General features: G+C 34.1%; 1 protein-coding gene and 1 long non-coding RNA gene across 9 annotated transcripts in view; one reads left to right on the plus strand and one right to left on the minus strand.

Moving 5' to 3' along the window:
- Positions 1-851: 851 nt before the first annotated feature.
- ralgapa1 (Ral GTPase activating protein catalytic subunit alpha 1) overlaps positions 852-25,247 on the plus strand; it is a 101,314-nt gene continuing 76,918 nt past the window's right edge. For 7 of the 8 annotated variants that reach the window (XM_073827613.1, XM_073827615.1, XM_073827617.1 and 4 more), the window contains exons 1-9: positions 852-1,145; positions 9,641-9,751; positions 19,271-19,320; positions 19,876-19,933; positions 21,444-21,487; positions 21,846-22,023; positions 23,215-23,330; positions 23,642-23,780; positions 23,891-24,099. In XM_073827613.1, the coding sequence (XP_073683714.1) occupies positions 1,040-1,145; positions 9,641-9,751; positions 19,271-19,320; positions 19,876-19,933; positions 21,444-21,487; positions 21,846-22,023; positions 23,215-23,330; positions 23,642-23,780; positions 23,891-24,099 (1,011 nt within the window). In that variant the 5' untranslated portion in view covers positions 852-1,039. The remainder of the gene's footprint in view (positions 1,146-9,640; positions 9,752-19,270; positions 19,321-19,875; positions 19,934-21,443; positions 21,488-21,845; positions 22,024-23,214; positions 23,331-23,641; positions 23,781-23,890; positions 24,100-25,247) is intronic. The other variant, XM_073827614.1, reaches the window with a different exon arrangement.
- LOC141295252 (uncharacterized) lies at positions 10,929-13,281 on the minus strand. The gene is made up of 3 exons (XR_012341026.1): positions 13,077-13,281; positions 12,709-12,798; positions 10,929-11,920 (listed from the first exon to the last, which is right to left on the minus strand). It is a non-coding gene; the product is annotated as an uncharacterized lncRNA (long non-coding RNA).

A 25,247-nucleotide genomic window follows, 5' to 3' on the forward strand; every position in this document is an offset into this window, starting at 1 on the left:
AAGTTTTTGAACAGTAAGATTTTTTTATGTTTTTAAAGACATCTCTTCTGCTCACCAAGTCACCATGATTTTAAAGCTGAACATCATTATGCCAGTGATCCTTCACACGATCCTTCAGAAATCATTCTAATATTCAGATTTTCTGCTCAAAAAACATTATTATTAAACAGCTGAGTAGGTTTTTTTTCAGGTTTTTTGATAAATAGAAAGTTCAGAAGAACTTATTTATCTGAAATAGAAATATTTTATAATATTATAAATGTCTTTAGCATCACTTTTGATCAAACTAAAGCATCCTAGCTAAATAAAAGTATTAATTTCTATAATTTCTTTCCAAAAAAAGAAGAAAAAAGAAATGATACTGACTCCAAGCTTTTGAATAGTATAATGTATAATGTTACAAAAGCTTTTTATTTCAGATAAATGCTGATCTTTGGATTTTTCCATTCATCAAAGAATCCTGAAAAAAATTACTCAATTCTTTTAAATGTTGATGATAATTTTACTAAAAATAAAACATGTTTCTTGAACAGCAATGATTTCTGAAGGATTATGTGACACTAAATACTGGAGTAATAATGCTGAAAATTTAGCCTTGATCACAGGAATAAATTACATTTCAAAATATATTCAAATAGAAAGCAGTTATTATTGCTTTTGCTGTATTTGTGGATCAAATATTGTTCATGAATGTGAAATATTTCTCCTGTCCTGTGTATTCAAATCATATGTGATCGCGCTTGAGATGACGTCTGAGCGTTGAACGACTCTGGCCTCGATTAAGGTGTTTTTCATGTCGCGTCCTCCGCCATGTTTTCAGATCTTCAGAGAGGTGTGTAGTTCACAAGACACACACACAGAGGAGGGCTGGCTGCTGTTTTCTTTTGTCTGACCTCCTCTGCAAAAATGCACGCCTCACCTCTATTTCCTCAAGTTTCCTTACAACACACAACACCTTTCGAGCCGTAAATTTGACAACCCCTTCCATGTTTGAGGGAATTAACGGAAGATTATCATTAGCTCCTCAAAACATCTCGGAATGTTCTCCAAAAAACCTCATGGAGATGTCAGGAAATCGACACAGAAAGTGCTGGACCCCAAGAAAGACGTGCTGACAAGATTGAAACATCTGAGAATCGTTATTGGTGAGATATTACATTATTTGAACTCATTTATGGTCAAAACACTGCCTTGCAGGGAGCTAATATGCTATATGGAGAATGAAGGCACCATCAGCAGTAGGGTGTTTACCTGTGTTTTTTGTTTTAAAACATTTGACAATTATTGGCAAGTTTGCATTTAGCAGTGTGTTTAGATATAAAGTGGTTTTGTAGTGTTTTCCCTCGTTGTTTTGTGTGGTCGCGTGTTTTTATGTCTTTGCAGTGGGTGTTGTTTTGATAGGACACATGCATTGGTTTTACTCGAACCTCTTTAGATGTCAATCTGTTGAGCAGATGTTCTGCATGCACATTTTGACTTATTTTGTTATTATTATGTTATTATATGACTGTTTTCCCTTGTTAGGTTCGTTGTCAGGTCATCTCTCTGAGAATCAAATCATAATGAGCAAGCCATGTGCATTAAGTTACTATGCAATATTATATTTAGCATTTTGCATACATTTGCCAAAACGTGAAATGTGCTTCATTTAATTCAAAAATTGTTCTGAGATCTGATCTTATTATAAAGAATAAAAATCCTATTTAAGCTTTTGCAACTGTAAATGTAGTTGTCTCTCAGTATGAACAAGAATTGTCAAGTCCATTGTGTGTCATTCATAATTCAATAAAGGAAAAAGCTTCTTCTTGGCCACTAGAGATTAGTTCATGTTTTGGGTGGGGGACAGCAAAGATATAGTTCTTCAGGACTGGGTGGGACGTCACAGAATAGCAGAAATAAACCAGCACTTCCTTTGGGATTTGTCAAGGAAGTCAGAGAAGGAGTCCATCCCAGGCCGGTTGCCTCGGATTCCTCAGTTGTTTAGTTTTAAAGCTGCACTGACTTCCTGAATGTTGGACATGAGGATGGTTTATGTAACATGGCAGATTCTTCAGTGAAGGTGCAGTGTCCGTGATTTAAAGAGTTCTGTTTTGGCCTGTCCTGGAGTCATTACTGTCCAATCACGACCCGGTTTCCTGAATTGCTTTCTGCGGTGTTATCTGGCTTCCTGGTGCCATTGTGTTACGCCGATGCTTGTTTTGAAAATGAAAACTATGTGATGTTGCTATGAATGGCGAGGAAACTGCCTCCATCACAGTAAAAAAGGATTGTTGAAATGTCATTGTGCCTGTGATTGTTTCATAGTAACAATTGTGTAACATCAAACACTGCATTTATGTTGTAATTTGACTAATTATTTTTCAAGGTGTATTTCAAAAGGAGCAAAAGATAATAGGTATTTCGAAGAATTGCTTTGTAGCCTTGCTATCTTGTACTGTTTGCGTGGCAAATCAGCTACATTTTTAATATTTATATTTTTAGGGGATAAGGGTTAGCAAAACTGGTTGCATTACTTGTTTGTTTTGGACAAATTAAAACAATGAGCTGAATATAGACTGCTGTTTAAAATTTTGGGCTTGGTAAGATTTTTAAATGTTTTTCACCAAGGCTTTAATTTTGTAATATTACAATTTAAAATAACAGGTTCCTATTTTAATATATATTAAAATGTAGTAATCAGCATTATTAATCCAGTGTTCAGTGTCACATGGTCCTTCAGAAATCGTTCTAATATGCTGATTTGGTTCTCAAATTATTATTATTTTTTTAATAACAGTGTTGAAAGCAGTTGTTATGCTTATTATCGCTGTTTGTGGAAACCATGATAACTTTTTTTTTTTTTACTATTCCTTTATGAAGAAGTATGTTGAAAAGAGCTCGTATCTGAATTACACTACCAGTCAAAAGTTTTTGAACAGTAAGATTTTTTAATGTGTTTTAAAGAAGTATTTTCTGCTCACCAAGCCTGATTTTATTTGATTGAAAGTACAGCAAAAACAGTAAAATTTTGATTTTGTTTTTTCTATTTGAGTATGTTTTAAAATGTAATTTATTTCTGTGATGCAAAGCTGATTTTTCAGCATCATTACTCCAGTCTTCAGTGTCACGTGATCCTTCAGAAATCATTCTAATATGCTGATTTGCTGTTAAACAAACATTTTTCATTTTTATTGTTAATTACCAATATTTAAAACAGTCGAGTACATTTTTTCAGGATTCTTTGATTAATAGAAAGATCCAAAGATCAGCATTTATATGAAATAAAAGGCTTTTGTAATATTATCAGTATTATACTTTTTTTTGAGGAAAGAAATAATAGAAATAAATACTTTTATTGAGCAAGGATGCTTAAAATTGATCAAAAGTGAAGATAAAGACATTTATAATGTTACAGAAGATTTCTATTTCAGTCAGATAAATGCTGTTCTTTTGAACTTTTTATTCATCAAAAAAAGCAGTTTTCAAAATAAAATTAAAGTTTTTTTAAGCTGCAAATCAGAATATTAGAATGATTTCTGAAGGATCAAATGACTGAAGTAATGATGCTAATAATTCAACATTGAACCACAGGAATAAATTAAATTATAAAATATATTCAAATAGAAAACTGTCATTTTAAATAGTAAAAATATTTCAAAAGTTTTTGCTGTACTCTGGATTAAATAAATGCAGGCTTGGTGAGCAGAAGAGACGTCTTTAAAAAACATAAAAAATCTTACTGTTCAACAACTTTTGACTGGTAGTGTATACATTTTATGACATTATAAATGTCTGTACTGTCACTTTTGTTTGAATGCACTAAACATACAGAATTGCAAAATATTATGGTATCACCACGACCCAGATATTAATTTAATGTTGTATCACCAGGTCCCTGCTGATTCCACATTGAATTTTGCAGCTTTAAGACAATTTTATTATGTCCATTTTTCTATGAAATGATAGACTCGACATTCACATATGAAACACTATTCATTCCACACATCCACTCATTGTGGCCTAGATCAAACTCCGTGCACAACAGCTTTTGTGCATTGGGGGACACGAGGAAGTGCAGTGTAGCCTAAATAAACGGATGGGTGTGTTTGCAGAAAAATGGCTCTGATAGGAAGCACAGTGTTTGCGATTTTGTTGAAGAACTACCTGTTATTTGAATGCAAGTGGGACTGTTTGAACTGTGTGAACTTGTGAATATAATATGTATTTCATTCAGACTGTAGTCTGCTGAAGTTCTGCATCACTACATTAGCCTGTCTGTGCACTAGATCAATCTGCATCTTTAGAATGCTGGGCTTAAGAATTGCTGATGTGAACAGCAGTCATATTTTATGTGAAGTCAATCATTAAATGGGCTCTCAACAGATTGCTGCACACTCAATAACTTGTGAACTACCACAGATCTTAAAGGTTGTATCAGCGATTTCTAGCCTGAAACATAAAGTGTCAAATTCAGCTGACCTTTCATCACGATCCGCTCGCTGCCTGCCCCATAAATTGTCTGTGAAAAAAAACGCGTCTCTCTGGTCAGCCTAGGGTCCGAGATATGCCAAAAAAACAATCGGCACTACCAACCTTTCCACAGATAAACAAACAGTGTTCCAACCAATCAGCGTCAGGGGTTTGGTGTTGTGGACTTTCGCTCCGCCTCCCTCACATCCCTGCACCAGTAGGAAAGTCCACAACACCAAACCCCTGACGCTGATTGGTTGGAACATTGTTTGTTTATGTGTGGAAAGGTTGGTAGTGCCGATTGTTTTTTTGGCATATCTCGGACCCTAGGCTGACCAGAGAGATGCGGTTTTTTCACAGACAATTTATGGGGCAAGCAGCGAGCGGATCGTGAGCGGATGTTTTAGGCTAGAAATCGCTGATACAACCTTTAAGGTTATTTGATGCTGTTATTGAAATGACTGACTATTACTAATGTGCACGCTTAGGGTTAGAGATTTGAACAAACTAAAAAAGTACATGTAATTCATCCTGCACCATTTCTACTACTCTCTTAAAAATAAAGGTGCTTTTAGGGATGCACCGGAATGAAATTCTTGGCCGAAGCCGAAGCCGAATAATAATGAAATGCTTGGCCGAAGGCCGAAGGCCGAATACCGAACGCGGTGTTTCGCATTTTTTTCCATTTATTTTGCCAATTTTTTCACCATTACAATAATTAAATAGTAAAAATTTGCTTTTTACTATTTTGCATTGCTTTTCAGAGAAATAAAATAACAAAAATACAATTTCAAAATATTTATTTAACACTGAACTAGTTTTTAATATTAATATTTTTACTAGAAATTAATATTAAAGTTTCAAAGAATAAATCAATTATATTAATTTAACCAATAATTGTTATCAATCAAATATTATATTAATTAAATAACATATACATATATTTTACTGCCTTTGTTTAAATTGTTTACATTTTTATAACGCATTATCTTGTGGATCCATCAGTTCACATTTACAACTCTATGCGTTTCTCTTCCAGCGGGAGGCGCTGTCAGAATAATGCAGCGCAGCAAATGACTTTGAAACGTGCAGCGCTCATATTTATTCAATGGATAGCCTTTTGAAGTTTCATTGCAATTCTTGTCTTGTCTTGTCCCCACATTTAAGACCACCTGAAATCATAATTATGACTTTCTTAGCCCCTAAATAAAACTGCAGTCATCAATGAAAATTAAGAGCTTTATTTAAGTCTTTCAAAAAACAAACCTTACACAAAATACGTTTCTTTTTATTTTTTTCCCACCATGTTCAGGGCACAAGAAAAATATTAAGGGGACTAAATTAATATCACCATATAAAGTATAATCGCCTCTTATTGTCTCTGAGAGAATGCACGTCAGATGCTGAAAGCAGTTTTCACTTTCACTTTCACATATAGCGCAGTTTTCACGTTGCTTGTGTGATATCCATTGGCTCACCTCCATGGTTTAAAACATAAATATTTATAAAAATACAGTATATAGAAAGGACAAATCTTTAAAATATTGTGACGTAACACCAACGTAAAGCCATTGTTTTTCACTCACTGAATGCTACATCCGTCTCTATCTCTGCTCTCATCACTGGCTGCCCGCACGACTGCAGACACACACCCTCTTGAAACTTCGGCATTACATGTTTTGCAAATCGCTATCCGTGGGTCTTGCTCGGATATACTGATATACGTCCACAACGCAGATGTGTTGCTTCAGACAAGCACGTGCAGGTTGCGGTTTCTGTTTGCGTCAACACACTGTTTCGGCCGTGTTGTTTCGGTGATAAAAGTCTTTCGGCCGAACACCGAAAATGCCCTTTTGGGCCATTTTCGGCCGAACATTTTCGGTGGCCGAATATTCGGTGCATCCCTAGGTGCTTTAAAAGGTTCTTCAAGCGATGCCATAGAAGAACCATTTTTGGTTCCACGAAGAACCATTTATTCAAAGGTTCTTTAAAGAACCGTCTCTTTCTAATGTTTTTATAATCTGAAGAACCTTCTTTCGCCACAAAGAACCTTTTGTGAAATAAAAAGGTTCTTCAGATGTTAAAGGTTCTTTATTGGAACCATTTAGACGAGAAAGGTTCTTCTATGGCATCGTGAAGCACCATTATTTTTAAGAGTGTATGGTTATTAAAGGTATCTCGTTAAGAAGAGATATACTGCTACTTTTCGGAACAGTTGAAATTATGACTTTGCATATTGGATGATTAAAAAATCCCATAGCAACTACTCAGAATACATTAGCAACCACATTGCAACATCTTGGCATCAAAAGGATTTAGTTCTGCACTAATACATTGTGAATTCTTTTAGATTGACAGTTTGGGAGCGTCTGTGGCGTTGTACATTTTGTGGTGTTCAGTTCATCTTTAAAGTTGAGGGCCATTATCTTTGAGTGATTCTAATACACCGTCAGGCACTTGGGCTCGCTGCTGTGTTCTATTTTAGATCACAAATATTTCCGACAGCCAGTGCAGCACTATCCGTTGGTCTGTTCTCTCTCATGTTGTGTAGTATCAGCCAAATTCCCCTCCGTCTGTCTGTTCTCAAAGACTTTGAAATACACCACTATCTGTAAAAATGGTAAGGCTCTGTTTCACTACTGCACTGTTAGTCATTGTCAGTTTGAATAAGGGATAGATTTGTGTAATTGTGTACCTAAAAGTTCAAATTGTTCATAAATAATAACTGTTAATATATGTGATCTTGGACCACAAAAGCAGTCTTGAGTAGCACGGGTATATTTGTAGCAGTAACCAAAAATACATTGTATGGGTCAAAATTATAAAATTTTCATTTATGCCAAAAATCATTAGAATATTAAGTTTTGATTAGTAATATTCATTGCTAAGAACTTCATTTGGACAACTTTAGAGGTGATTTTCTTAGTATTTAGATTTTTTTGCACGCTCACATTCTAGATTTTCAAATAGTTGTATCTCTGCCAAATATTGTTCTATCCTAACAAAAGAAACCATACATCAATGGAAAGCTTATTTATTCAGTTCCGTTATTAATAATATTTAGACAATAGACATATTTTATTATAGTATTATTATTTTTGACATTGCTATATATCACATTAAAACTGTAGTCAATTACTAGGGCTGGGTAAAAAATATTGATTTCTCAATTTTAATTGATTCGAAATGACATTGATTCTTGAATCCCAAAATCGTTTAGTCTAGTCTGTTTTCAGTTAATGAACGGAACATTGTAGTGCATATCCCATCCAATAAATCGCATAAAGCTTTGTGCTTTGTTACTTTTGATATGAAACGAAGTCTCAGATTTCAAATTCTCTCCATTTTATTGGAATATTCAAAGAATAAATGTCGTTTTGGCAGTTTAATGTGGAGTGACAGATCGCTGTAGCGCCTCAGTTTAAGAAAAGTGGTTTAATACCAGTTTCAGCACAAATTAAAGATGAAAGAAAGAGTACAATTGATTAAAAACCGTATTCTGTCTCATGTAATCGCTCGATCTGTGTTTCAAACTTGGAAAGTCAGTATAACAGCTTGTAAACAATGTCACGTAACGTCAAATTTACCTCAGAAAAAAACATATTCGGTGACCATAAACTAGTTAGTCAACTAGAAAAATGAACTCTAGAGAGGAGCATTTTGCTAAGTATGTGCACCAAATATTCATCATATATATTTTTTTACTGTTCTTCAATATTTAAGTTTGAATAAATCTGTCAAGGTTTTATGACAGCCACTATTTAAATGTTTATATTGTAAAAAAAGAATTGAAGTAGAAATATAATTATGCAATTTAATGTGAACTTTTTGTTTTTAGTGTTATATTTTTACCATTTAATATTCCTTGAGAAAATCTGCCATGTATTGTACCTGATACATATCCAAAATGATCAATATTGAATCAAATCAAAATGAATCAAATCGCAAGCTTGTAAAGTGCAAATCGAATCATAAAATTTGTGTCAAAACCCAGCCCTATTGATTACTATTAAAATGAGTAAAACTATATTTTGTTTCATTTGCACATCACTAATGATGCCTTATAAATAGGGTGTTCTTTCATGTAAATTTCTCATATGTCTCTCCTATTTTTTCTGTTTTCTTTGTATTCTCTTTCAAAAAGACAGTCCTCTTTCTGTGGATTGCAGGCGAGAGTGAATAATTTTTTTACTACTTGATTTCTTGTGCACATGTCTAGTATGCCCAAAGCGACTTGCTAAACCAATATGACTTCTCCACTGCTTATGCTGTCTCTGTAATGATAGAATTAACCCTTGGTCTGAATATTTATCAGTGTTTATCTGGACCAAGTCTTTCTGTTGGCTCTGGCATTCATGTTGGCTCACAGCTCTATAAACAGACTGGAGTGGGCACTTGACTGAGGTCGCTGGATGCTGCGGGAACCAGGACCAGCTGCATTAGGGGTGATGAGTGGAGCAGGACTGCATGGAGGAGCTTTAAAGCACAAATATTGACTTGTGTTGCTGGGTTGCAGGTTGTGATAGACTTCAGCATCAGTACAAAGACCCTGAGTGCTGAAAGAGACAGATTTAAGGCTTGCATGAAAGACAAACAAAGCATAAAAGAGAATTTTACACAGTACACAATGACACAATGTTTGTCTTTTGATCTGAAGGTTCATGCATTAATGCCTGAAATTTGTTTTGAGGATTAATATAAAGTATGGTTTTAATGTGCATGCTTTTCTTCATAAAACTAACATTTTAAGTAAGCCACGTTTAAGATATTAAGCACGAGTTAGATCAGATAGTGAAGGAAAAGCAGCAACAAGGTTCTTGCGTCGCCACTGTCACCTTTATCTAGTTTATTGGAGTTTGTAGGACAAATTCAAGATATGGCAATGGCAGTATAAAAGCTAATTTATTTTTAAACAACATGTTGGCTTTATATCACATTTAATATTTTACTCACTTAGTATAAATGGGCCGTTATGCATGAAAATATGTAGCTGATTTATTATAAGATTTATTCAGTGAGGTCCATTGCAATGGGATTACTATATTTGGGTGTTCTTGGCATCCAATCATTTGTAAACTCCTGAATTTATAAAAGAGGCTGTTTTTTAGTTTTAAATTGCAGAAGTGATTTCAGAAAAAAACAATCATCTGCTAAAATGACTATTTGATTCACTGCCTTTTGTTTTTTGTAGAAAATGCGGAGCCTGCTGAACTCAAACACCTCTTCGAGCAGAATTACTCCCACATCTACTATGTGTTCTTTGAAAACTTTGTCACCATCGAGGTTAACCTGAAACAGAAAGGTAAGACCTTTGGCGTTTTTTGTTTTATCTCTCACCCACTGTTTCGTGAGAATGCTCTCTGTACTGTTGTTGGATAGCTTTCGATTGCATTGTTTTTCAGCTGGCCTACTCATTGTGTGCTCTCAGCAAACACACAGTCAGAAGTCACAGTGTTAATGAGCAAGTTTCCATGAAATGGCTTATGACGAAAATTAGCCAGCCCCCAGTTAGCCATGTCTGGTCACACAGGCTCATTATAGTGCACAGAAAGCACAGCCAGTGTTTCGGAACACTGCACAGTTGCTCATTGAGTATTCACAGAGCTGCTTACTGCCTTTGACCTCTCATTTAATGTAGAGGTCGACCGATGTATCGGTTTTGCCGATTAATCGGCACCGATAGTTGATTGGCCGACCTATCGGTTATCGGCAAAAATCCTTGCCGATAGTTTTTCCGGGTTGCGTTCTTTGCTGAAGCGGCTCAGCTCTGCTCCACTCCGCTGTCATAGAGTATGAGAGGTTAAGCCCCAGACCAATGTTTAATCTCAGGATTGTTACCATATATTTGTATTGATTTATATCCAGCTGGTCATATTCTTAGCCAGCAAAGTTGCAGATTTAAAGACGTGACGTGAGAAAGCAAACTGTGTTCATTCAGCCGACAGAATCCTGCCGAGTCACAGCGCGCCATAGTTTTACATTACAGATCTGTCCCAAATCATTGTTAATGTTGATAAAGACTTGACTCTGGGCTGGAAGATTGAGTATTGTGCATTTAAGAAATTTTTTTTTTTATTTCTGTAGCTCTAATAATGTCTGTATGCTTCATATAGAGCTATAATTTACACTGTAAAAAGTTTGCTGTAAATTTTACAGTAACTTACTGGCAGCTGGATGCCAGTAAGTTACTGTAAAAATGTTTACAGTATTATTACTGTAAGTGCATTTACAGTACTAAAAGGTCTTTACTGTAATTTCATTTACAGTATTTTTACTGTAATTTCATTTACAGTGTTTTTACTGTATCTTCAATTACAGTATTTTTACTGTATTTTCAATTACAGTATCAGTACTATAGAGTTTATTTTCATTTATTTTAAACATTTTTTACCTGTAAAAACAATCCAATTAACCTACAGCACTGTAATTCAAGATTTTTACCACCCCAACCCCATAAAAATCACAATAACTCATAAGCATTAGTTCTGATAATATTCTTTTTAATTGTTGAACATTTTCTTTTTAAAGTACAGAGACTTTGTATCATGGCAAACATACACATACTGAAAAGCAAAAATAAGTAAGTACACTACCAGTCATAAGTTTTTGAACACTAAGATTTTTTTAAAGAATTCTCTTCTGCTTACCAAGCCTGCATTAATTTGATCCAAATTTAATTTATTCCTTTGATCAAAGCTGAATTTTCAGCATCATTACTCGTCTTCAGTATCACATGATCCTTCAGAAATCGTTCTAGTATGCTGATAAACATTTTATTTAATTTTTAGATTTTTCAGGATTCTTTGATGAATAGAAAGATATTATTTAGCAAGGATGATTTAAATTGATCAAAAGTGATAAAGACATTCATAATGTTACAAACTATTTCTATTTCAGATAAATGCTGTTTATCTGAACTTTCTATTCATCAAAGAAACCTGAAAAAAAATGTACTCCACTGTTTTTAGCATAATAATTTCAGCAACATCATAATAGTTTGAGCAGAAAATCTGATTATTAGAATGATTTCTGAAGGATCATGTGACTGCAGTAATGATGCTAAAAATTAAGCTTTGATCACAGCAATAAATTACATTTTAAAATATATTCAAAAAGAAAACAGTTATTTTAAATAATAAAAATGGCTCAAAAGTGTATTGTTTTTGCTGTACTTTGGATCAAATGAATGCAGGCTTAGTGAGCAGAAGAGACCTTCTTTAAAAACATTTAAAATCTTACTGTTCAAAAGCTTTGTCTGGTAGTGTAAATAAAATAAAATCATACAGTAAAAATGTGTTTGTGTTGTGTTAAATTTTAGTAATTTTGAGTCAAAGTTGACAAGCTCTCTGATGAGAAACGGCAGAATGGGATTCAGGCTGATGCTTGCTGTTTGCACCCTCTTTCCAGAAGTCCATCTGATCTGTGACTGTCAATGCATTTGCTGCCACAAAGGTTGACTGTCTGAACGAACCTGCAAGCACAAGAAAAACAGTGTTTAAAGAATTTGCCTCAACTGTCAAACTTGGTGCTGTATGCATTTTTAAAAAAATGATATACTACATACGAACGCAGTAGTAAGAAAAAAAACTGAAGAAACTTTTTTTTGAAATTTTTTATAAAGAATTTTATGAATGGGTCAGTAAGTCACTGATTCTAGGTGTTTAAAAAAGGTAAATTCATTCAGTAATGAAACACTGCTGTGTGCAGAGATGCACAACATGGCTTTGTTAAGAACCGTTTTTACTAAATGGAGCAAAAAGACAATATTTTCTTCTTGATTTAAATCACTTAATATTACATTCTTGTTTATTGAATTTTGTTGCCCTGACACTTAGTAAAGTCTGCCACAGACCATGCTAAATGCTAACCAATCTGTTCATATAAACATTCTAAACAGGTGTGTGTTTCCTAGAAAGTCTGTGCATATAATAGGCCTACTATGATTAAAAATCTATATTTGTTGCTTTACAGTAACAATAATCTAAATTTGACAGATGGTAAGATTGCTATTATGAATTTAAAGGTTACAGTAAGTTAAAGATACCTGAAGCAGCTGCATTTTGCTGTTTAAATGCTGGTTTAATAGAAATAATTTTAATGCGCATGCAAACTCAATCTTGATGGTAATAAAAAACATTCCCAGGAAATAAATACCTTACAAATGTGTACTTTAAATACAATATAACTTGCTTAGGATAAAAGCATCTGAAAAATGCATGAATGTAAATGCAATGTAAAACAAAATATGTTTTAGGTTACCTTATTCTGCATGTCTGTAAAATGGACAGCTGGCTGTATGATGATTCTGCCCCTGATGGTCAGCATCCAGTTAGTGCTTGGAGAAATCTCCTGTAACAGACAGTGTCACAACACCCTTTTAGTGTTACTATAGTTTATGATCAGAAAAGACAACTACTGTACAGTAATAAAATCTACATTTTTAATAAAATAAGCATTTATCATATTTATTAGCAAAACTTGCTATATTAATATATTGCTAGCTCGTTACTCTCTTTAAAAAGTTAACCTGTTCTGCAAGTCAGTGGAGAACAGCAGCCTGTGGCTAATTTGGCTAATTTAGTAACGTTAACATTAACTTAGTTAAATTGATGAAAGGGGAAGCTCACCTGTTGTTTGCACCGCGACGACGGCAATCACCAGAAAAGACTCTAATACACCTCCGATGCAGACGACATGACCACGAGACCACAAACTTGAAAATAAAACACAAAAGATGCAGTTAACCGCGGTGTTCAGTTTTACCTCAGTGTTTCATGTTAGCGCGCTGTTTATGTCACGTCTGTCACTGAAGGGACCGTCTATAAAGTTACATACGACATTCATACACACATTTCTTACTTAAACATCATTTGAAGAGAATTACCTTGCTAGCTATAAAGAGGCAGCGTTTAAAATATATTATGCTGCTCTGTGACTAACGTTAAGTTTGTCAACTTCGGCTTAACGTTACTGACATTATTAGCTTACCAGTTCATGTTATCGTCGATACTATGGCAGTCATTCACAGAAGAAGATCCAAAATACACCTCCGCGCTCCGACGTTACAGACGACATCCAGACCAGAAACTTGAAAATAACAAACAAAAGAAGGGCTTGAAAATACAGTTTAAAATCTCCACAGAAACAGTGGTGTTGCTTAACGCACTTTACCTCAGTATTTCACCTCAGTTTGCTGTTAAGCTTGAGTAAGGGCTCGTCAGACGAACAACTAACTTGCATTAAAGGGCAGCCGAATATACAAACGTGTTTCTCAGTTTAAATAAAGTTTATTTCGACTAATATAGGTCACCTTAATTTACTCACCAGTCCATGTTTTCACCGTTATGGCGGCGCCCCGGCCGTCAGTCAGAAAAAAAAGGCTACCGACATGAAAAACACGATGAATATTGTTAGTTTGCTGTTAACAAGTGAAAACAAATTAAAATTGTTCAGTTTTTCATAAAACAGAAATAATATACTAACCTTTTTGTCGAGTTATTGATGCAACATTTCTCTTTTGTCCTTTTTACCGCCACTTCCTCTCAACAGGAGAAAAAAAAATCTCCCTTGCCATTGGTCAATTTTTCGCGGGCAAGTTCACTACTGTAAACGGATTTACAGTAGTGGAGAATTACAGTAGTGATCATATATTTTCCCATAATCCTTTGCAGTTTACAGTAAAATACTGTATATACATTTTACAGTATCTTACTGTAGATATTACAGTAAAATACTGTTCAAATTACAAAAATCGGTTACAGTGTATGTTTTAGCCTTTTCGTCAGGCAGCTGAAGCATGGTAGTTACGCACTTTATTTTACAATGCCATTTTCCTGTTCTTATTTTATTTTAATAACTGATCAACAAAAATATCTATTAAAAATTAAGATAAAAATTGTACAAAACGAAATTCGTTTAAGAAGGGATTTTCCACAAATAAAAACATACGAAGTGGTCAAAAATTGTGTCTGACCCTCTCCAATTCTCCCGGCGTATTGCCGTCCAATTCATACCATGTCCTTTATGACATTTACAAATTACACAAACTTCTTTCGTAATTAACATATTAAACTGAAAAAAAAAACCAAATAATATTTAAACAAATGTATAACAGAAAAGAAATTGTTTCTGAAATGGCTGCAATTAACGATATAGATCGCACTTTCTCTTTCCGTTCGATCTGTTCTTTAATCTAACCTTTGCCGCTTTTTTTTATCATTCTTGAAGTAAACATTTGCCCGTTTGGTGATTAAATAAACTGTTTTAGATTTCTGCTTTAACTACACAACGTGTCCTGTGTGTGTTTGATACCTGCAAGTTATCCGTTAACCCAGCGCTGCACGTTTGTCCGGCCGGTTTCATTAAGGGTGGGTAAAAAAAAAAGGATTCTCCGATGCATCGCAATCCTCTCTTCAATGAGCGTGTGTTTTTCCCACATATGGCACATGTGCGCGCTAGAGACGCGGCGGGCTTCATTGCACAGGATTTGCACTGTGAGCTACATGTGCATTGTTTGACATTGTTCAACCGCAGTTTTTTACTTTACATTTGCCTTCATTTCTGCCGTTTGTAATGCAGTACTATTAGATGCACAAAACTCGCGCACTGACAGACTTTCACTTATGCTTTGGGTTTGTTCGTCCTAAAAAGCTCGATTGTGGATGCGGTTAAATGCACTTGCATTTTCGAATACTTTTATACGAAACTGATGTACAGTACACACAGTCAGTTATGTTTTCAGAGCAGGACAAAAAATCTGATATATCGAAATAGATCTGTGCATTCGTTTTAATGCAGCCTGTTAAAGAAGCTACTGTCTACGATCTCATCAGCAATAATCAAATGATAAAGAAAAAAGAACACTTATTTTAAATCAGTGGCGGTTCTAGACAAATTTGACTAGGGGGGCCAAGAAGGGGCCAGTGTTTAACCAGAGGGGCACATTAAAAAATGACAACAAGTGGTATTTAAAGATTATAAACTTTATTTTACTTTAAAATCATACAAACATTTTAGGGATGCTCATATTGACCGTTCACTGTTAACCGACAGTAAGAATTTTAACCGATTTTTACTATAAGTTAAACGGTTTAATTTTTTTTTACGTTTGCTGCATGGTGAAAGAAAAAAATAATGTTTACTCACGGGCGCGTGTCGACACGTGCAGTGCGGCTGTTTAGACATATTTTGATGAGTAAGCACCTGCTTTACCTTCTCTTAGTTTGTGTAACTGATGTAGTAGCCTATGTGCTGCACGATAGCAATGGCGATGTTGCGTTATCAGAGAGTGAATCCGTGAATAAATGAATTCAAATTCTGAATTAATTATAGTCTTAAAAGTGCGCGCTCCCCTTACAATCACTGGAAAGCTGTCACTCATACATTACTGTAGTTCATCGCAATCTCTCAAAGTTAATAAAAGGTAATAAAATCACATTTACACAGTACAATTAATCTCTTATTTACATCATGTCTACACTTTCTTTGTTTTAATGAGAGAGTTCTCAGAGGTGTAGAATTTCAGCAGAACTGAACCGGCACTTGATCATGAACTAACAATGAACAGCTGTATATTTTTTATTAACTAACGTTAACAAAGATTTTACAAAGCCATTTACAAACTTGATTTAATTATCAGTGTGAAAAACAAAAGTAACACGGTTATGCGCAAGAACAACAAGTCACTCACGAAATGAAATTGTTTTGCTTACCTTCGACTCTTGCAACAGGAGAAATAAATCGTAGCTCCTCTATCCAAGAGTAGTTCTAATTGTTGCTGCAGTGTTTGTGTGCGCCGCTCTAATTTACCCATGTAAGTAGAACGATGCGTCGCATTAGTTCCGCTTTTGGCGCTCGTGTGTAAAACCATAATTAATTAATTTTTTTATTTGGTCAGTAGGGGGGGCCACAGGGGTGGCCAAGGACATGTCTACAGGGGCACGGGCCTCCCTTGGCCTCCGTGTAGAACCGCCACTGTTTTAAATAAGTAATTGTTTAAAAAAAGTAGCCTGCTTATATAATGGAAAAATCAATTTGATGTAAAATGTAAATGAAAATGTAGCCATACAGTAATATTGAAAACTGAGAATGTGATGCATGGTTATATTTAGTTGATATTGAAAATCGTAATTAAATTGAATCTTAATTTTAAGATGGCAGTAGGCCTACTGACATACAGAGATTCCAAATATCCACAAAAGGCATAAAACCTGCAATTTTACATATTGTTAAAATGTTTATTTTGTTAACATTAATGAACTATGAAATAACTTTAATGATCAATATATAATAATTATTAATATTTTTATTCATTTACAAAGCATGGTTTAGTATTTTTTTTTAAATAGTACAGCACTATTTTAGTTGCCGTTCAGTATCCATTTTCAAAAACTATCGGTTAATTAATCGGTATCGGCCAGTGTGGTCCAACCTAGCTATCGGTATCGGTAAAAACCAATATCGGTCGACCTCTAATTTAATGTCTTAACATTTTGTCTTGTTCTGCTGCAACTACGGTTCAGATTGTTGTCCCTGCTTTGTACAAGCAGTTGTCCCAGTTTTTTCCTTCATGTACTTCCTTTATAATTGAATTATAATTTCGTTTCAATTTTTCAGGTAGTTTGCCTCAATTTTATGGTCCATTCTACAGAATTGGTTCAAAGTCAGAGTGTGCAAATTGTAATATCCAAGGTACACATTTTCTGAAATTTTTGGAATATTTGTCCTCTCCCCAAATTTGTCACTACTGAAACAGTAATATATAATTTATAAGAAGGGTTATATTAACCTATTAAGATTTTGCTAACATCTTCTTTGTTAATATATTTTTTTTCTATTTTATTAAAAAGTTTTCAGAGGTAAATCAATAACAATTACAATTTTATCAGTATTTCAAGTGTGATTTATGAGATTTGTTGTATTTTGAATCCAATTTTATTTGTAAAAGGGAAAGGGTTGATCATACTGATTTCAATCTTAAGGATTCATAAGTTTGAATATACATTGAACCAAACACTATCATAACTTTTTAGTTGATAATTCAGTATATTTTATTTTTGACAACATCCCATTTTTCGTTAGTGACAGCACATTTTCGGTAGTGACAGTAAAGCTTCGGTAGCGACCACATCACATACAGAATTTAAACCCACATGCTAAAACACTGCGAAAGCATACAAAATACTAAAACATCTATGATTTGAATACTTGAAATGCATTTTAAATGTGTTTTCTGCTTGTGGGACAGCAGTTTGCACCAATTCTGTAGAATGGCCCTTATAGGACACTCAAGTGTGCACAGGAAAGAAAGGCTGAAAGAGATCTGCTTTGACTTTTGCCACTTATTTAATATGCATTCTTGTGTTATTCTTTGTGCCAATAAAAAGTAATATGTTATTATTCAGATTGTTGGCTAGAAGCATCTAGAGTTTAAGTTTACCTAACTTGTTCAGCAAGACTTTTTTCACACTGTTGTGCAACTATGAATTGAAAAATGACTGTAGGAGGAAATAGCTTGCTTTGACAACATTTGCACTGCATTGTGAATTAATTTCTAATGCAATTCTGAATTTAACGATGTTGAAAAAGATTCTGTATCTACCAGTCAAAAGTTTTTGAGCAGTACAATTGTTTTTTTTTTTTAAAGAAGTCTCTTCTACTTACCAAGTCTGGATTTATTTGATCCAAAGTACAGCAAAAACTGAAAAATTGTGAAATATTTTTTACAAGTTTTCTATTTGAATATATTTTAAATTGTAATTTATTCTTGGGAAAAATTCAGCCTCACTACTCCAGTCTTCAGTGTCACATGATCCTTCAGAAATCATTCTAATATGCTGATTTGCATTTTTTAACATTTTTTTTGTTATTATTATCCATATTTTAAACAGCTGAGTGCATATTTTTCAGAATTCTTTGAATGGAAAGATCCAAAGATCAGCATTTATCTGAAATAAAAAGCTTTTGTAACATTATACACAATACCAATTCAAAAGCTTGGAGTCAGTATAATTTATTTTTGGGAAATAAATTATAGAAATATATATAGAACATTTATAATGTTACAAAGGTTTTCTATTTCAGATAAATGCTGTTCTTCTGAACTTTCTATTCATCAAAGAAACCTGAAAAAAAAAATACTCAGCTTAATAATAATCTACTCAACAACATAATAATAATAATAATAATAATAATAATAATAATAATAATAATAATAAATGTTTTTTGAGCAGCAAATCAGAATATTATAATGATTTCTGAAGGATCATGTGACTGGAGTAATGATGCTAAAAATTTAGCTTTGAAATCACAGGAATAAATTACATTTTAAAATATATTCAAATAGAAAACAGTTATTTTAAATAGTAAAAATATTTCTATTATTTATTTTTTGCTGTACTTTGGATCAAATAAATGCAGACTTGGTAAGCAGAAGAGACTTCTTTAAAAATTACAGTTCAAAACTTTTGACTGGTAGTGTAAATGAATAAATTATTCACAATAAGGTCTATAACATCCATTTAGAAAAAAGGTAGGGTTAATTTTCATGTAATGCCAACGTCAAATTACTTTTTTTTTTTTCAAAATTGTTAGAGCTTTGATCACTCTGTGTCTGGCTTTTACTTTGTGCACATCTTTCAATAAAATTGATTAAAAAGATTGTTTTGAGCTGCTGGTCTTGATGCCACATGTTGAGTGTCCCATGTTTCCAGCGGAGATACGTAATCCTTGTTTGTTGAGCTAATAATAGCAGCCCTGTGGGTTTCTGTGATCCCTTGGTGACGTTCAGCATGTTTTGTGTTCGTTTTTCTTTTTTCTGCAGGTCACAAATCGCAACGAGAAGAGCTTGATTCTATTCTTTTTATATTCGAGGTAAGAAATGTAGAAAAACTTCTGTGTCAACTCCTGTCCTTCACATACTCCTGCCTGGCGCAGTATGAATGTTTACACTGTTACATGTACGATTCACCAAGTTCATATTTACTAAGGCGTCAGTTTGAGTAATGAGATCATTGATAAGAGAGATTGACATGCACCTGACAGATAACTGTAAGTCTTTCAAACAGAAAACAGGTGTTCTTTGCCGCACCCAGCATGTTTCTTATGAGTCACACCATAGCGTTTGCTCACCTGGTATGCCCCTATAGGCTGTTTGTAATGGTTGAAGGCTGGAGAAGACACTTTAAATGCCCTGTCTCATCATGATGAGACAGGCGTGATGTCTGCGTGTTAAAGAGCTATTGCAACATTCCACCCTGTTGCAATGTCACATGAAAGCCCAGTAATGCGTGTTTGCACAAATCTGCTCATCTGCTTTTAAATGTAAAACTGTGCTACACTCAAATTAAACTGAAATTTAAATGCATGTACTAACATGAGTACATATAAAGACATGTCAGTCGTCAAATCCATGTGCTTACCTTGCAGAAAATCCTACAGCTGTTACCAGAACGAATACAAGGAAGATGGCAGTTCCACAGCATAGGTGAATTTTTTTTTTAAAGCTGCTGTTTAAAAGTTAGGGGTAGATACACAGTCAAAAGTTTTTGTACAATACGATTTTTAATCCTTTTTTTTTTTTTTTTTTTTTAAAGAAGTCTCTTCTGCTCACCAAGCCTGCATTCATTTGTTCCAAAGTACAGCAAAAACAGTACAATTTTGAAATATTTTTACGATTTAAAATAACTGTTTTCTATTTGAATATATTTTAAAATGTAATTTATTCTTGTGATCAAAGCTACATTTTTATTTCAGTTTCAGATTATCCTTCAGAAATCATTCTAATATGCTGATTTGCTGTTCAGGAAACACTTATTATTATTATTATTATTATTATTATTATTGTCAGTGTTTAAAACAGTTGAGTACATTTCAGGATTCTCCGATAAATAGAAAGACCCAAAGATCAGCATTTATCTGAAATAAAAAGCTTTTGTAACATTATACCCTAAACCATTAAAAAGCTTAGAGACAGTATTTTTTTTTTTTGTTGTTGAAAGAAAATAATATTTTTTTTAGCAAGGATGATTTAAATTAATCAAAAGTGATGATAATTTATAATGTTGCAAATTCTGTTTTTATGAACTTTCTATTCATCAAAATAATCTGAAAAAATTCTACTCAGCTGTTTTCAACATAATAATAATAATAATAATAAATGTTTTTAAACGGCAAATCAGAATATTAGAATGATTTCTGAAGGATCACGTAACTGGAATAATGCTAAAAATTCAGCTTTGAAATCAGGAATAAATTTAAAATATACTCAGATAGAATTTGAAACAGTTATTTTAATTAATCAAAATATTACTGTTTTTGCTGTACTTTGGATCAAATAAATGCAGGTTTGGTGAACAGAAGAGACTTCTTTTAAAAAACATTAAATATCTTACTGTTCAAAAACTTTTGACTGGTAGTGTACGGTTTTGAAAGAAGTTTCTTATACCAATTGTGACTCCAGACTTTTGAACGGTAGTGTAAATGGAGTGTGGTTTTGGACTAAGGAGCTTTCACTATGGGCAGAGCTAAAATAAAAACCAAGTCACATAATAGTTAGGGAACATGGAAGAGATCTGATTGTGATACCGACTGGTTGTGGTGGTCTTGTATTATATATCATGTATTGTTCGGTGGTCTCTCCTTTTCCTCTGCTCTGAAGTCTTTTAGCAGAAGGATACACAGACCACCAAGATAAACACAGAGAATGCCAAGGACCTGGGGCCCAGAAACACCCAGCTCTGACCGAGAACTCTGACATTACACTCCTTCATCAGTCAGATAAACATTTTGTGACTAACAATAACATGAAGGATTTTCAGTTTTATTTTATTTTGCTCTTTTCTCAATAAACCCACATTCTATACAAACAATAAACCTCACTGACAGAATATAAGCAAAGAGACCAGAGCAAACGTTTTCCAGAATTATCTAGTTAGCCAGCTCATTTGGAAGCTATGAATTTGTTCCTCCGATTAAACTACTGTGCTTTCACATAGGTCTCATTCTGAAGAAACTGCTACACACTGGAAACTCCCTAAAGGTATTGAATATCAAATAAATAATTTATATTCTATAAAAGGTCAAAATCTAAATAAACATTGTCATTGTATGACTAATTATTGTTCATGTTATTTACTAATAAAACAAATACCCATTCCTACCGGATATTTTCATTGATTTAAAAACAAAATGACACAAAATTGGTAATCTGAAATTGTATATGTGAAAGCATGATGATGTGCATCTTAAGAATTTTAAAGAAATATTTAACAGTCCTTTTTTCTTAAATGGGTTTGTCTTATAGTTATTCAGTTTGTGTTTTTTTTCTGCTGAGGGCTGGTGTGAGGGCTGCTGAAAATCATTTTAACCAATAATGCGGTTGTATGTGTGGTGTATAGATCCGGAGGGAAGGAGTGCGGCTCTTTCTTTTGTGGATGCAGGCTCTGCAGCACAATGCTCTGAGAGAGCAGCTCTGGATCTTCGCCTGTCTAATCCCAGGATTCCCTGCACCACAGTCCGAGTTGGGCCCTCGAACCCTGGATAATCTGATCAGCCCTCCCCTTAACCTTCAGGAGAGTGAGTGCTGTTTGCTGTCTCTCACAATTTATGTCCCAGTCAGATTATAAAATAATACAACTGATGACCAAAATCTTTCGCAGAGCTTTTGTTACACTTTTGTTGCCATGTTTAATGTTATTCAAGATTTCTCACACCAAAATACTGACAATTTCATTTTTCATGACCATTTTCCATGCTCTCTCTAGCATTTAAAATTAAACAGGAATTTGTTTGCCTTTGTAGCTTTAAAACATATTTAAATGGTCTTTGTAATAATTGGCTAAATTAAAGTGTTTATTAATATTTTGAATTATTTGTTTTAATTTTAGTTTACATTTACTGTTCGCTTTTGTCATTTATTTCTGTTTTTTTTTATCATTTCTATTTAGCTTTCATTTATTTTTATTTTAGTTATGAATTATTATTTTAGTACTTTAACTTATTTTCTGTTAGTTGCCCAGGCAACATTTCTGATGTTCTTATTTTTAACAAATATTTGAATTTAATTGTACATTGCTTTATGGCAATCAACAAATTATTTGTAATAGTTTTAGCTCATAAATAACAACATTGGCTCATTGTTATAATATCATAACGACAACTACTTCTGAATTGCTCTGCAGCTTAGTTTCAATAAATGTTTTGTGTGGACTGAGCAGGGAGATTTGTGCTAACTAGCTCTTCAAAGTAAACTAAATTCTTACTTCAATAAATCAATTAAAAATGTTTTGCATGAAAAATGTGACCCTGGACCATAAAACTAGTCATAAGGGTCAATATTTTGAAATTGAGATTTATACATAATCTGAAAGCTGAATAAATACGTTCCGTTGATGTATAGTTTGTTAGGATAGGACTATTTGACCAAGTTGCAATTTTTTTTGAAAGTCTGGAATCTGAGGGTGCAAAACAATCTAAATATTGAGAAAATAGCCTATAAAGTTGTTAAATTGAAGTTCTTAGCAATGCAAATCACTAATCAAAAATTAAGTTTTGATACATTTACGGTAGGAAATTTACAAAATATCTTCATGGAAGATGATCTTTACTTAATATCCTACAGATTTTTGGCATAGAATAAAAATGTATAATTTTGACCCATCCAATGAATTTTTGGCTATTGCTGCAAATATACTCATGCTACTTAAGACTGGTTTTGTGGTCTAGCGTCACAAATACCCTAAAACATCTTTTTGTCCATTTCTGCAGCTCAAGTGACCCCAGAGGAGATCAGTCCCCTGGTGCCGCCTCAGTCCGGAGATAAATCCCAGGAGGATCTCACTGGCTACTTCCTGGAGGCTCTACTAAAATACATGGTAAACCAGGTACTCCCCTCCTCCTACTAACACTGCTGATGCTAACACGGCTGGCGCAGACCCAACGCTAAACCTGCGGAAACCAAACTTACATGCCACTGACCCCGGATCTGCATGCATTTGATGCCAGATAGCCTTGCTGCAGCGGTGTACTTCCCTGGCGCTGTAACAGCTGCTCTGCTTCACACCCTCCCTAACATAAACAACAGCACCACGCACTGCCTGGCTCCACCAACCCTACTGTCCTCCACAAAACACAAACAGGCTGTTCTGTCCCAGCTGCTGTGTATGTGCTGAGCTTGCTTTGTATCTCCCTACAGGCCAAAAGTCTAGAGTGGAAGTGCAAGGAGAATCACGAGAAGGGGTTCGCCTTCCTATTCGCCAATTTCAAAAAGTATTACCTGCCCCATATCTTCCCCAACTTCTCCAAGGAGACCAGTTTGTACAATCCTATTCTGGGTAAGAGTTAATGATCATGCCTAATTTTTATTTCTCGTTGTTTTTGAGGAACTATAATTGCACAGGATGATAAGACATCTAATTTGAATTTATGTCCTGCTTTATAATAGAGGTTCCACCCATGAGACCAAAGCCTTACTACATAGTTGTAAAAAGAGACCCAGAGACCAATGAAGCCCTGTACTGCACTAAAGAGAACTTCCTCAATGCCAGAGTCATATTTATCCGCTGGCTGGTCTCCTTCTGGCTGGAGCCACGGTCAAACACAGGAACAAACATCCCTGGCATGGAAGGAGAAAACGTGCCAAAGAACATCCAGGTAGCAACACATAGATCTTCACATTTATCATGCAGTAATGGTTGTAAAGGGCTAGTTCACCCAAGAATGAAAATTATGTCATTAATTACTCACCCTCATGTCATTCCAAACCTGTAAAACCTTGGTTTATCTTCGCAACAAAAATATTTTTGGATAAAATCCAAAAATGAAAATGCCCAGGTAACCAAACTTCCATAAGGTCCATAAAGGCATTGTAAAACAAATCCTTATGAATCAAGTGATTTAATCCATGTCTTGTGAAGAAATATATTTGCTTAAAGCCTGAATTAAGTCTGTTCATAATATACAGTTGACGTCAAAAATTTAAATCCCCCTTTCAGAATCTACAAAATGTTAATTATTTTACCAAAATAACTTGAGAGATCATACAAAATGTGTGATATTGTTTATTTAGTACTGACCTGAATAAGATATTTCACATAAAAGATGTTTACATAGTCCACAAGAGAAAATAATAGTTGAATTTATAAAAATGACCCTGTTCAAAAGTTTACATCCCCTTGATTGTTAATACTGTATTCTTACCTGAATGATCAACAGATGTTTTTTTTGTTTTGTTTTGTTTAGTGATAGTTATTAATGAGTCCCTTTTTTTGTCCTGAACAGTTAAACTGTCCACTGTTTTTCAGAAAAATCTTGTGTATTTGAACCCTTTCCAACAATGACTGTATGATTTCGAGATCCATCTTTTCACACTGAGCAACTCATATGCAACTATTACAGAAGGTTCAAACGCTCACAGATGCTTCAGAAGAAAAAACAATGCATTAACTTTCGAACAGAATGAAGTGTGATGATGTTTACATTTCTTATTTTGCCTAAATGTCATACTTCTTCATTTAGTACTGCCCTTGAGAGGTTACAGAAGATACTAACATGTTTCCCAGAAGACAAAATATTACATTTACCCTGATCTTCAAATTCAAAAAGTTTTCACCCCCTGGCTCTTAATGCATGGTTTTTCCTCTTGGAGCATCATTTGGATCTTTAAAGTTTTGGTTCATTTTAATGGAGGAGCAGAAGCCTCTCAGGTTTCATTCAATATCTTAATTTGTGTTCAAAGATGAACCAAAGTCTTATGGTTTTTTTAATAACATGAGGATGAGAAAATGGCAATTTTTTTTTTT

This window comes from Garra rufa, chromosome 21 (assembly GCF_049309525.1).
Source record: "Garra rufa chromosome 21, GarRuf1.0, whole genome shotgun sequence".
NCBI classification, from domain to species: domain Eukaryota; kingdom Metazoa; phylum Chordata; class Actinopteri; order Cypriniformes; family Cyprinidae; genus Garra; species Garra rufa.